The sequence below is a fragment of the Peromyscus leucopus genome, chromosome 23 (genome assembly GCF_004664715.2).
Source record: "Peromyscus leucopus breed LL Stock chromosome 23, UCI_PerLeu_2.1, whole genome shotgun sequence".
Classification (NCBI taxonomy): Eukaryota; Metazoa; Chordata; class Mammalia; order Rodentia; family Cricetidae; genus Peromyscus; species Peromyscus leucopus.
Genome location: NC_051082.1, coordinates 37,447,176 through 37,461,283, shown reverse-complemented (window position 1 = coordinate 37,461,283; position 14,108 = coordinate 37,447,176). Strand labels below are relative to the sequence as shown.

General features: G+C 40.4%; 1 protein-coding gene across 7 annotated transcripts in view; it reads right to left on the bottom strand.

Annotated features, from left to right (window-relative positions):
- Positions 1 to 14,108, bottom strand: part of Rnf216 (ring finger protein 216) — a 150,939-nt gene that overhangs the window by 116,684 nt on the left and 20,147 nt on the right. For 6 of the 7 annotated variants that reach the window (XR_005089848.1, XM_037198430.1, XM_028862593.2 and 3 more), the window contains 4 exons: positions 10,207 to 11,013; positions 9,281 to 9,357; positions 6,911 to 7,013; positions 5,180 to 5,344 (listed from right to left, as the gene is read on the bottom strand). Coding sequence is in view for 6 of the 7 variants with exons in the window: in XM_037198430.1 (XP_037054325.1) it covers positions 5,180 to 5,344; positions 6,911 to 7,013; positions 9,281 to 9,357; positions 10,207 to 11,013 (1,152 nt within the window). In the remaining variant the exon portion in view is untranslated. The remainder of the gene's footprint in view (positions 1 to 5,179; positions 5,345 to 6,910; positions 7,014 to 9,280; positions 9,358 to 10,206; positions 11,014 to 14,108) is intronic. The other variant, XM_028862596.2, reaches the window with a different exon arrangement.

Sequence of the window (14,108 nt, the reverse complement as noted above, 5' to 3'; positions counted from 1 at the left end):
TCCCATGGGCATGAACAAAACTCAGAGGCCATGCTTCTGACCCAACTTCTATTCTATTATGGAAGGGTCAAGCACACCCCTCCACTTGAGTCCTCATCTCCCTGTCCTCCCTGGCAGTGTACATGTGCTAATACTCCCACCTACTCTTCCTCATTCCTCTGCTAGCCTACCCCGATGTGTGAGTCCTCTTTACCGGACGGATAACTCTAGCTATCACAATGCAGGTTTGCCTTCTGCAAACTGGTAACTCTTAAAAATCTCATCTCTAGCCATTTCCCTAACCTTTTCTGTCCATTCAACCACCTAATAAATAGGCTGCTTCACAAACACTACTCATTAGAGTGGCATCTTATTCTTTCCCTGCAAGCCAGTTCTTTTCAATTTTCCTCCCTCTAACAGATAACACTACAGTCTTCTTCCATGCTTCCTGTTGTGTTCTCTGTAAACATACTGTATTTTTCTTTTCAGAGTATATCTCAGTCATTAACAACATAATTATTTGTTTGCTTCACTGCTTCAAGTCATTTCCTCCACCAGACTGTGAGCCTCTGGAGGACAGAGAATGTTGCATAGCTCATGCACACCCTTGTTAACCTGCAGTTTGTATGCACCACTTATATGGAGATAAACAAACAAGAGATGTCCGTGCCACAGGCTAAAATGCACATTTAGAATCTGTTCATCTTGGGGGAAGAACATACTCATGTTGATGTATCAAAAGAAAAACAAGCATTTAGCTGACAGAAGTGGCACCTTCCACCGTACTCTACTTCTACCTCTTTTGTAGGACTTTCCAAGAGCTGAAAGCAAGGTTTAGAGTGTAAGGGCTAGCTCAAGTTAAACCTCAAGAAGGCTAGATTTATTTGCAGAGAGTGTAGTCTAGGAACTGAAGTTCCCCTCTTTGACAATGCCAACTCATTCTCAGACAGAAACCCCACCAAAGCCTGCAAAGGGCAAACACCCATCATGCTAACTTTCTGCTCTCCTTTGGCTGTATAACTTCCCATTTCCTCTTTCTGGAATTTCCAAACCCTCATGCATCAACCTTAAAGTCACATCTTAGTACTCAGCTGCAAGAATATTTATTATGATTTATCAACTTTGGACTATAAAGACGACTCAGTAGTTAAGGGGTCTGACTCACAGCACTAACATGGTAGCTCACAACTGTCTGTAACTCCAGGGAATCTGACACCTTCTTCTAGCCTCCACTGGCACCAGGCATGCATGTGGTAAATAGACATATATGCAGGCAAAACACTCATGCACATTTTTCCCTTGGTTTTTCAAGACAGGATTTCTTTGTTGTACGCCTGGCTGTCCTGGAACTAGCTCTGTAGACCAACCTGGCCTGAACTCAGAGATCTGCCTGTCTCTGTCTCACAAGTGCTAGGGTTAAGTGTGTGCCACCACAACTCAGCTTTTACATGATTTAAAAAAAGAAAAAAAAAAGATTCATTGGGCAGTGGTGGTGCTTGCCTTTAATCCCAGCACTTGGGAGGCAGAGGCAGGTGGATCTCAGTGAGTTCAAAGCCATCCTGGTCTACATAGTAAATTTCAGGACAGCCAGGGATAAACAGAGAAACCCTGTCTCAAAAAACCAAAAACAAACAAACAAAGATTCATTAACTTTACCCAAAGCTAAACACTCCACCTTTGAACTAGAGCTATTTGCTAAAATTCTGACCATAATGACATTTTGCAAGTGAGGCCATTAAAGCAAAGGTGCTATTTGGAAGGTGAGCTCAGAGCTCCTGAATGGTGGTGCACTAGCTTGGTGGCTTCTAACAATGGGAGGAAGAAGCTCTAGACTGGAGCCCTAGAGGAGCTATTATTTCATTAGGTGGGAAAGTCCCACTTAAAATGAACATTTAGTACTAGTCAGGAAACTATGTCTTTTAAAATATATATTATAAATTAGTCTCCGAGTTCTCACTTTAACACTTGTATTAGTAATCAGCACTTACAGTTGGCCAAACGCCTAATTATGGAGACCAGATATAATCAGATTACAGAGTAAGAGTAAGAATGCCTTGTGACCTGTGTCTATACACTTAGGCACTAGGTTACTTTCTTGCCTCTTAGCCATCTGTATCATGGCTGTGGTGAAAGCATCTTTCCATCAAGGCTCTGCTCTAGTGACGTCTCAGCTTCCCAGCTCTCTTATTTACCTTTAGAGCAGTTAGCACACTGTGCCCCCAAACAGACTGAAAGCTCTTTAGAAGGAAGCTACCCTGTGCCCTAGTTTTCTTTCTTTATTCTTGTTCTTTTTAATAGTGCTGGGGATGGAACGTGGGACCTTGTGCATGGCAGGCATAGTTTCTCACTGAGCTCCACTCTTAACCCTACTTTGTGTTCTACTGATCCCCAGATTTTCAGGGTCAGCCTAGGTGCACACTAGGAAGTAAGGAATCGAAAAGATCTGCCTAGGAGCTAAAAAATAATGCTCTTTTACCTACTGTCTAATCTTTTCCCTGAGTTTATTTACATTTTTAAATTGAATAGCCACTCACTTCATAGTTATAAGTCAGGCATACAGTCAGTCTGGTAAGGCTTTTAAGACATCTAAAATAATGGCCAAAGTTACCTTAAAGAATATCTAGAAGATTAAAAAAAAAAAAAGAGCTACCAAGAGGCTTGGTGGTGTACAACTGTTTTCCTAACACTTGGGGTTGGGGACCACTGGGGCAGAAGGATCCTGAGTTTCAGGCTAGATGAGGCTACATAGCAAGCCCCTGTCTCAGAAAAGAGAGAGAATGAGCAACAGTACAAATAGGCATGTTGATGCCTTAAATAAGGGACAGGTAGAGAGGATGGGTAAAGGTGGGAACATGGCACTCACACAAAAGCCAAGATGACTATTAAAGTTACATGGCAGGAGAAAATTTGGAAGCCTGGGGAGTGGACACATGGAGAGAGACCAAGTTACAGAATAGATTAAAAGATGGCCTGCTCCATTAGAGGCCTTAAAATGTTCCTTTCATATTCCCAGCACATAGGCTAGGGTAGGTAATGAACAGCCTCAATGAGATAGTCACATCTACAGAATAACTGAGAAAAAAGCTGAAGAGGGAATCAATTTCCAAGCTGGTAAAGCTCACAGGCCTGAGAACGCAAATCAAGAAAACAGCCATCCTAGTCAATCTTGGTTGAATCTGGAATCAACTAAAAGAAAAGCCCCTGGAAAGATGGATGTGTAAGGGTATTTTCTGAAAGAAATTCCTATGAAATTAACTGAGAGGAGGAGACCCTTCGCCAGAGTGGGCAACACCTTCCAGCAATGGCCCAGATATAAGTAGGTTCAAAGGAAAAGCTACTGCTTTTTGCTTTCTTGCCTCTGCCTCTTGCTGAAGAGTATATCTAGCCTAATGCTGCTACCATCACCACCATCCTTAATTTTAACTACCCCCCCCCCCCCGAAAACTCAAGAAGGAAAACATAGTAAAGTGTACATTATTTGTCCTAGTAACAAATATATTCCCAAACTGAAGTCTTAATAAATAAAATCCTGAAGCCGGGCAATAGTGATGCACGCTTTTAATCCTAGTACTCAGGAGTCAGAGGCAGGCGGATCTACATGGTCTACAGAGGGAGTTCCAGGATAGCCAAGGTTATACAAAGAAACCTTGTTTCAAAAAAAAAAAAAACAAAACAAACCAAACAAAAAAACAATGCTGGCTAAAAAAAAAAATTAAAAAAGAAAAGAAAAAAAAAAAAAACAAAACCCCAGAGATTTGTCAAAAAGTATGTGTACCAAAAAGGGTGTGTAAACCAGGTTTAATTCCAGCACTTCCAAGTCAGTGGTAGGCAGATCTGTTTGAAGCCAGCCTGATCTACAAAGCAAATTTCAGGCCAACCAGAAGCATACAGTGAGACCTCCTTTTCCCAAAGCAAGTAAGGTGAGGCGGTACATTCCTTTAATCCCACCATTTGGGAGGTAGAAGCAGGGGTATCAAGACTAGTTGGTCTATACAAGTTCCAAGCCACAAAATGAGACTGTCTTTAAAAAAAAAAAAAAAAGTGTTAAGACCTCCTTATCACCATGAGAGAACTGTGAACAGTTTTCAAAACGACTCGTTAAGCATAAGCCTATGCTCAAATCATGAAGGTAAATGCTACAAAACAGACCAAAGAGCTGAGCTGCCTCAAGAGAGCAGAAGCCTTTAGCTTGCCACTTCAAAAACACATAGTCAGCCAGGCAGTGGTAGCAGGCCTCTGTGAGTTCGAGGCCAGTCTGGTCTACAGAGTTAGTTCCAGGACAGCCAGGGCTACATGGAGAAACCTTGTCTCAAAACAAAACGACTTATTTTTATGTTATGTGCATGGGTGCTCTGTCCACATGTATGTCTGGGTACCACATACATACAGTGCTCTCAAAGGCCAGAGAGGGTGTTAGATCCCTTGGGACTGGAGTCAGAGACATTTAAGAGTGTTAAGGCAGGAACTTGTTTACTGAAACCCTCCATGAGCCAGGCACAAGGTCACAGCCCTACACTATTATCCAGTTCTTCTAATGGATGTGTTAGAGATCCTTTCTATACTGCAAGAAGCTGAAGCTCAGTGTGTACCAGACACTTGCTCAAACCACAGACTAGTAAGCAGCAGAACCTTAATGTCTGAATTCAGAGAGAGAAAAATGAATCACCTCTACATTTCATCAGATTCAAGATCTAGCAATTTAGAAAAAATACAGGGAACATAAGGATCATCAGATGATACCCAGGGGTACAGTTGACAAAAATCCAGACTCTTGAAACCTATGGGATGAACCACTCTTTTTTTCTTCAACAAACAAGTTTCAAGAAAAAAAAAAACAAAGCAGGAATGAGACATTGAGAACCTATAGATAAAAGACTTAGTAACCAATGGCTCTTAACATGTTTCATTTAGATCTTGGTATAATCAAACAAGCTATGAAGTGAGTAGACACACATCACATTCCAGGCACCCTCCTTTCTACAGTACAAATATCATCCTGTAGGGCCTTATGGAGATGTGGGATTCCCTGCTTTTTAGTAGCATTTCTTCTCATTAGTGCTTCCTGATCAGCAACTACTTCCCCTGGCAAACTCTGAAGCTGTTTGTCATCACAAGCCACCCCATCCTCTGTAATCTATACACCTTGTGTCTCTGCAGGAGAATTAAGGATTGACCCCAAAAAGGAAGCCCAAGGGCGTACCTTTCGGGTGATTGCATAGTGTCCTTTGAGCTCATGTAGGGCCCACTTTATGTCCTGGCTGCTGAGCATCTTGAAATCAGCCATCAAGAGGTCAGCAGCTTGGATGAAGCATCGCTGGTCAAGTGGAGTCAATTTGGAATAGTCAAAAAAGTCTACTTTAGGCAACTGAAATGAGACAAAAATCATAAAGTTAGAGGTGAGAGCACATTCCTCCACAAGGGAGAAAGTGCTCTACAAATTATAAATAACAGGGTCTGGAGAGAAGGCTTAATAGTTAAAGAGTATTTGCTGTTCTTCCAGGAGCTAGGTTTGATTCCCAGGACCAGACAATTCACAGCTACCTGTAACCCCAGTTTTAGGGAATCCAATGCTATCTTCTGGTTCCCATGGCTAACTGCATGCACACCATGGTGCACATATACACACACTCAGTTCCCACCCCACAAAAAACAACAAATAAGCTGAGCGGTGGTGGCGCCTGCTTTTAATCCCAGCACTTGGGATGCAGAGGCAGGTGCTATCTCTGAGTTCCAGGCCAGGCTGGTCTACAGAGCTAGTTCTAGGATAGCCAGGGATATACACTGAAACCCTGTCTCAAAAAAACCAAACCAATCAACCAACTAACCAAACAAATAAATCTTTTAAGAAGTATATATTACAGGAAAGAACCTTGTTTGTTCTTGTATTTATTAAGGAGGTAATCAAACTGAGACAAAAATGAAGTGGTGGATAAGCTTGGACATGGCAATACATGTCTGTATTTCTGGCACTCAGAAGGCTGAGGCGGGTAGGGGTGAGGGTGGTGATAAGTCCAAGACCAGCAGAGGCTACACATTAAGAACTCATCTCTCTCCAAAAATAAACTCCGAAACCAAACCCCTAATCTCAAGGGAGGAAGAGACTGAACCACAAAAATATACTTAACATTAGCTTAGATCACAATTATTGGCTAATAATTAAAGTTTTGAAATTTTTGACATCTTAATATGGGATTTGGCTCAATAGGCTCGACACAAATCTTGTAAGGATGGCTATCTGCATGCTGAAGTATTTGCAGGGAAGTGTAGTAATGTTTTTGCAACTTAGGATGAAAGTATTCTAATAAATGGAGATATAAGAGTGGCTATGATAAAACTGTAGTAGTACAAAAAAATTAAAATTGTAATAGTACTAGTGGTAGGTATACCAACAATTTATACAAAGTATTTCAATTTTTATACAAATTCACAATTACAAAACATTAAGAAAAACAAACTAGCCAGGTAGTGGTGGAGCTCTCCTTTAATCCCAGCACTTGGGAGGCAGAGACAGGTGGATCTCTGTGAGCTAAAGGCCAGCCTGATCTACAGAGTAAGTTCCAGGACAGGTTCCAAAGCTACAAAGAAACCTTGTCTCAAAAAAGAAACAAACAAACAAACAAACAAAAAAACCAATTAGAACAACAGAGAGCAGATTGGCCAATTCTTTTCCCATGTTAGGCACTTGTTCTGTAGGATTAAAGGCACAGGGATTTGCTTAATTTTTTTAAGGAAATGGGAAGATAAAAGTAACAATGTAAGAAAGGAGCCCAGAGAGATTTCCAGGGAGGTCTACAAACATTCTGAAATCCTATTTTCCCTCATTGCCTTTAAAACCCTATGCTAACAGCACTTTGTTGCCTTCAAGATGACAAGAAGGCATCATCAATAGAGCAGATCGGGTTCAAGTGGCAAAGCCACCAGGGATACTTGCCTTCACATCATCCTGGCTGGCAAGCAGGCTGCTGCTAGGGTGGATAATAATTCGGTCTTCTCTCTTTGGATAATCTGGGTTTTCCAGAAGAAAATTACAAAGTCTGCAAAAACCCCCACACAATGTTACTTTCATTACTTTCACAGGACTTTCCAAATCCCATACTTGCCCACTGAGTCATATGAAATGCTTGAAAAAAAAAGTCTTTAGTGACACTTATCAAGGAATTAACATGTACCAGTAGCATGTAAACCTTACACTCAGAGGGTTGAGGCAGGAGGATCTCAAATCTGACACTGCTTCAGCTTTAAAAAAAAAAAAAAAAGAAAGAAAGAAAGAAAGAAAGAAGAAAGAAAAAAGTAAAGAATTAAGATGCTGTACCCCAGAAAAATAAAGACAGTCACATGAGGTTTCTGGTTTCACTTTGCTAGATGTGATGGTGCACATGTATAACTCCAGGACTCAGGAGGGCTGAAGTAGAAGACATCTTAAATCCTAAGCCAGCTGAAGCTGCACAGCAGTATTCTAGCTCAAAGAGAACAAAAACAATGAACACACCGACAATACAGACTCCTCTGAGCTTTCTCAACAGGAGGCAGTCACTGAAATGAGTGACACTTAAACTTCAAGGAACAAGAGAATATAGAAAGTAGCGGCGGTGGCACGTGCCTTTAATCCTAGCACTCGGGAGGCAGAGCCAGGCGGATCTCTGTGAGTTCGAGGTCAGCCTGGTCTACAGAGTGAGATCTAGTACAGGCACCAAAACTACAGAGAAACCCTGTCTCGAAAAACCAAACCAAACCAAACCAAAAAAACCCCACTTTGAGCAGAGCCAGGCAGCAGTGGCGCACACCTTTAATCCCAGCACTTGGATCTCTCTGAGTTCAAGGCCAGCCTAGTCTACAGAGTGAGATCCATGATAGGCACCAAAACTACACAGAGAAATCCTGTCTTGAAAAACCCAAAATACTTTGAGCATATCTACAGGAGTGAGTGTTGTGGGATATTTGTACACTGTGTGAAGATGTGTTGCTGTGATAAATAGCTGAATATAATTCTGTACATCATTGTTGAAATTCTTCAAGCTAAGATGAAGTAGCACAAGCTAACCCACAATGACACAGTGTGAAGAGTCAAGCAAATCAACTATCCAGGCTTTTAATCCAGTAACCAAGTCAAATCAGAAGGCTAGACAGAGGACAGTACAGCACAGCAGTGGTGAAGCTGTCCTGGGTAGGGCTCAGTAGCAAGAAAGTGTCAGCTCATAGGGAATCAGAATTTTCTCTGTGTTCTTTTTCTGTCCTTGCTCGGGTATATTTGTAGGATGATCCCTTCTCTTAAAAACTCTGACCCAGTTCCTTTCTTGTCCAGTGTTAGTAGTGTGGCCCCTAACAATATGACATATATGGTCAGAAGAGAAAAAAGAAAAGGTGTCCCTTTCCATGTTCCTCTTCTTACCCAGGTAAGAGGACCTACAAGAGGTATCATGTTAGGGACAATGAGAAGGTGGGTGTATTGGCATACACTGTTAATCAATCCCAGCACTCAGGAGGCAGAGGCAGGTGAGTAGCCCAGTCAAAAAGACCCTGTGTCTCAAAAAACAATTAAAGAAGAGGATCACTAAAGAGACATGGAAACTAGCTGCATGCATCTCTTCCAAGTCTGGTTCAGGGCCTTTCTTCTCTCAGTTTGTTCAGTCAGAAAAGGACAAATGCTTTATGATTTCATGGATAAGAGATGTCTAGAATAATCAAATTCAAAGCAAATATCCTTAGATCCAAATTTTGAAGTCAAGGTATCTTTAAAATATACATATTGGCGTAACTCAATAGCTTTTACAATCAAATGTTTTTGTGCAGTTAAAAATCCCAAAGACAACACAATCCAGATTCTCTGTGTAATATCTATCTTTATGTAGCTTATTTTTTTTATACTACCTTTAAAATAACTATGTTATTTTTTAATACAACTGTATATATTCCCTTTTCTCTCTCTTCCGAGCCTATGTACATTTTTACGCACATTGTAAACTATTGCATCTGAATCTGCCTGTGATTTTCCTAAGCTTGGGGGCTTGGAGAGGAGATGAGGAAGTTAAAGTGGTCAAAGGGTAGAGTCTCAGCTTGAGAAGATGATATAATTTCTGGAGATCAATAGTTGAGAGGGCTTCAAAATAATGAGTAATGTGTTTAACAACATCCAAGTGTATGCTTAAAAATGGCCAAAATGTTACCTATACTTTACCACCAGAGAGAGAGAGAGAGACAGACAGACAGACAGAGACGAGAGAGAGAGAGAGAGAGAGAGAGAGAGAGAGAGAGAGAGAGAGCGAGCGAGCGAGCACGTGAGCAAGCATGGTGTAATACTTACACATTCAAATCATAGTAATTCTTTAAATGAATTATCTCTTTAACATATCCATTTGCTACATCTGGAAATCTTGCTTCCTAGAAAGGAATAAATATTACTTATATTTTGTTCCTCAGAATGGTTCTGGAAGGCAATAAAAATTATATGGCAGAAAGTATATAAAATGCCTAAAGAACAGAGAATAGCTGTAAAGTAGTTCTGTGTCTGGCTTAAAAATCAGCCCTTAGTTCCCAGGTTAGATAATACAGATGAGGTCTAGAAAGGCTTTGGGGGTCATCTATCCTCTGTCTCATTTTATTGCTCCAGTCTTCATTCTTCAAATAAATACTGAATATGCAGGCCAGAGATGAGAAAGACATAATCCCCATGGCTGCCTTGAAGGATACACCTTACAGTGTCAAATAAAAGGAGGCAGCGAATTAAGAGACTCAGGGAAAGCAAACAAGCTGACCCTAGAAAACAAAGACCTACTTTGCTCTTTACTACAAGTATCCTATAGAATTGTGACTATTAAAATGACTGATGGACTGGAAACAGAATTTGTTACCTTATTCAGTTGTCAGAGATTTAAATGTAAATACCCACAGGGGCTACCTAGTGGCTGCTATATTAGATTGCCCAGATGTAGGAAAGCAAATAAATAGGAACTCAGGGGCTTTTATAAACAGGAGTTTACAGGAATGCCAGCACCAGGCGCCATGAAATAGAGCTTGCACCAAGAGCACTTCCTGAGGATAGAGTGCACAATCTGGGTTGCAGGTTTCAGAGATATTTGGACTCCTTTCTTTTACTCTAGATATATAATTCTTAGGAAAATAAAGTTTACACAAGGCACTTATTTGTTTACTGCAATGATAGAACAGAGAACAGTATGAATATTAATAGTACAGTATTACTTAAATCATAATAAAAACAAATAAACTTACTGTTTCTTTCACTAATAGTGTAATGAGTTCTTGATCTGCTTCAGCAGCTTCTTGTCCCCACATGTTTTCCAAATTGGCTTGCTGAGATCCTGGCAGGGGGAAAGCTGGCCCAGGGTCTTCATCAATTGCTAACTGCTGGTCTTCAAGTTCTCCCAGAGGATGGGCTGGCTGAGGAGAAGCAGGGCCTGGAATTCCCTCTTGTTGGGGTGCTGGCCTAGGAAAAGCTGGCTCTGGGAAATCATGGCGCAAGAACATTGGGCCCATTTCTGCTTCAGAATTTCGCTCTTGGGGCACAACCTGATTTGTTATCTCCTGAGGCTGTGGATTTAGAGCCTGGAAGTATGGATGGTCAAGCCAGTAATCTTCTTCGATTACCTGGTCGTCTACTGAGGCAGTTGGTTCTCCAGGATTTGATAAGAGATCTGTCTCTGAGTCTTCAGATGATTGGTTCTGAGCTTCTAAAGGCTCACTTTCTGGGAAAAGGAGGCCATTTTCTCCCAATATAATGATGTTCTGCTCCAAACTGGGGTTGACAATGTTGTTTGCTGTCTGCTTATGGCTTGGTCCAGATTTGGTTTCTCCTTTTTTGCCACTCTCAAGATCCAGAAATTCACCGTATTCATCCTCAGAATCATCCTGCGCCCCAGAACCAAACAGTGAGTTGTTACAAAAGGAAAAATAGCTGTGGGTATCTGCTTCACAGTCTGCTCTAGACTTTCTAGGCCTTTCTTCTCCCAATCTCTTCAGATCTTGCCACTGGGCAGCTGGTTTGATGAGATTGGGTCGGGATGTCTGAGGTTTATGTTTCTAAGAAAAAAAAATGAAATTTTCATAATAAAAATTCAGTTTCTTTCCTGTATCTATGCCTGCTTCTGTACTTACAGTGAAGGACAGGAAAGAAACAAAAGCAGAAGCATCCCCTGAGAAAAAAAACTATCGCATCTTTTTTAAGGTAGGGTGGGTCTCACTATGTACTCACGACTAACTTCAAACTCAGAGAGATCCACCTGCCTCTGCCTTTTAGGCGCTGGGATTAAAGGCATACATGTCATAAACATCATTCACATTTATTTTAATATTGAAAATTGATCAAACTACAGTATATGTGACTCAAAGTAGAAGCTGAGGAGACAGCTCACTCAGGTAGTTGAAGTGTTTGACACAAGCACAAGGACCTGAGTTTAATGCCCAGCACACAGATAAAATGCTGGGTTAGGTAGTACATGTGGTGATCCCAATGTCAAGGAGGTAGAGACAGACAGTTTGCAATGGCCTCCTGGCTAACCAGTCTAGGCAAAATGGTGAGTTCTGGGTTCAGTGAGAGATCAAAAAAATTAGGTAGAGAACAACAGAGGAAGACAACAACAACAACCCCTAAAGCCTCCATGTGTATAAGTGAATGGACCCTCACATTTGTCCATTTGTCTGCACTGGCCACTGGGAAGTGTAAGTCAAATCATAAAAATCAGTATCATCTAGTCACAATAAAAAGATTGACAAGAACACAGAGAAAATTAAAGCTAGTAGGAATGTAAAATGGCATAGCTACTGGTGGGATTTAACAGTTTGTGAGTGATTCAGCAACTCTACTTCTTGGCATATAAAAATAGAAATGAAAATATACAGTCACACACAAACCTTTACATAAATGTTTCAAGCAGAACTACACATTATTCATGAGAGTTAAAAGCACAATTCAAATGACCATTATCTTTTGTGTACATAAACAAGATATGATATAGGTTCATGATGGAATATTGCTTGGCAATAAAAAGGAATAAAATAGGGCCTGGTGGATAGGCCCATGCCTTTAATCCAAGCACTGGGAGGCAGAGGCAGGTGGAATAGACCAGTGAGGTCTACACAGAAAGTTCCAGGACAGCCAGGACTACATAGAGAGCCCCTGTCTCAATGCTCCTTCCCACACCTCAACCAAAAAAATAGGAGCTAGAGAAGATGATACAGCAATTAAGAACACATACTGTTCTTACAGAGGACAGAATTTAGTTCACAGAACTCTGATTGGAAAGCTCACAACTACCTGTAATTCCCACTCCTCGAGGATCTGAATCCTCTGACCTTGCAGGCATCTGTACTCACAAGCATAAAACCACGTGCAGGGGCACGCATGTACACACACCATCAAAAATAGGAAAAAAATTTAAAAAAGGAATAAAACACTAATATGCTAAGTGAAAGACTTCAAAGAACCATATAATATATGATTCTATTTATGTGAAATATCCAGAATAGGCAATAAGAACAGCCAGAAGTTAGATTAATGGTTGCCTAGGACAAGTGACTGGAGATGATAACTAATAAATCAGGTTTTCTTCACAAGGTGAAGAAAATATTCTAAAATTGTTCTGTAATGACAAATACAAGACTAAACATACTAAAAGCTATTGATTTATATGCTTTACACAGATGAACTGACCTAGTTTGATCCCTACTACCAACATGGTGGAAGAAGGAACCTGACTCTTTCAAGCTGTCTTTTAATTTCCACGTGTGCCATGCATGTACACACATCAAATAAAATGTAATAAAATAATACAAGGAACTAAATAATATACACTGCAGTATGTATGAAACTTGAAAATATGCTATAGAAGGCAAGTACAATACTACACAATTTAGATGAAAATTCTAAAAAATGTAGATCTATAGATCAGTATTTGCTTAGGGTGGAGAATGGGGGCAATATAGTAGGAAACAGGTAGGACTAACTGATGATTCTGGGGTGTAAATGTTCTAAAATATTCTAAATGTTAATGTTCTGAAATTGATTATGGTAATATTTGTATAATTCTCAATTTATATTAAAACCACTTATTCAACCTAAAAGCATGCATAATATGCTTGCACTCATTAATTTGCAATGTGATTGTAATAAGAGGATAAATATGCAACTGGGTGTGGTGGTGCACACCTTTAATTTCAGCACTCAGAAGGCAGAGGCAGGTGGATCCCTGTGAGTTTGAGGCCAGCCTGGTCTACAGAATAAGTTCCAGGACAGCCAGGGCTGTTACACAGAAAAACCATCTTGAAAAAAACAAATAAGCAAGCAAGCAAACAAACAAAAAAAACAAAAAAACCCACACAAAATGAACAACTAAAGTAGTAAAGAAACCACATAATAAACGAAGTGTCAAACATGAGAAAACAGAAGAGTACTACTAAATACCAAAGCAGAAATCCATGCATGAGAAAAAAAATGCGAGCACTACCAGGTAAATTTCAGAGCTGTTTCTTTGGTAAAGGAATGAATAAAACAAAGGGAATGAGCTGAAAAGATGGCTCAACTGTTAAGAGCACTTGATGCTCTTCCAAAAGACCAAGTTTGGTTCCTAGCACCTATATCAAGCAGCTCACAAATAAATGCTTGTAACTCCACTTCCAAGGGATCTGATGTCCTCTTTTGGCCAAGGACACTTGCATAAAAGTGATATTCATTCTCACAGACACATAAAGTGAAATTATTAAAAGCAAGGAGTGAAAACAGGGGTCCTGAGTTCAATTCCCAGCAACCACAAAGTGTCTCACAACTATCTATGACGAGATCTGGTACCCTTTTCTGGCATGCAGACATACATGCAGGCAGAACACTGTATACATAATTAATAAATAAATTAAAAAACAAACAAACTAAAAAACTCCCCCAAACCAGGAGAAAACAGTGTGGTTGTCCAAGCACTCAACTTAGGAGATTAACTCTATAATTAGGAGGTTATCTCTATAATTTCAAGGTCAGCCTGTTCTATATATTCTATATAAAAGTTCCAGGTCAGCTGAACTACACAATGAGACCCTGTCAAACAACAACAACAAAAGGAGGGGGGGGGCAGAAAAAAGGGGGACACAAATATGCAAAATGAAAAGGAAACTGGAAAACCTACAGT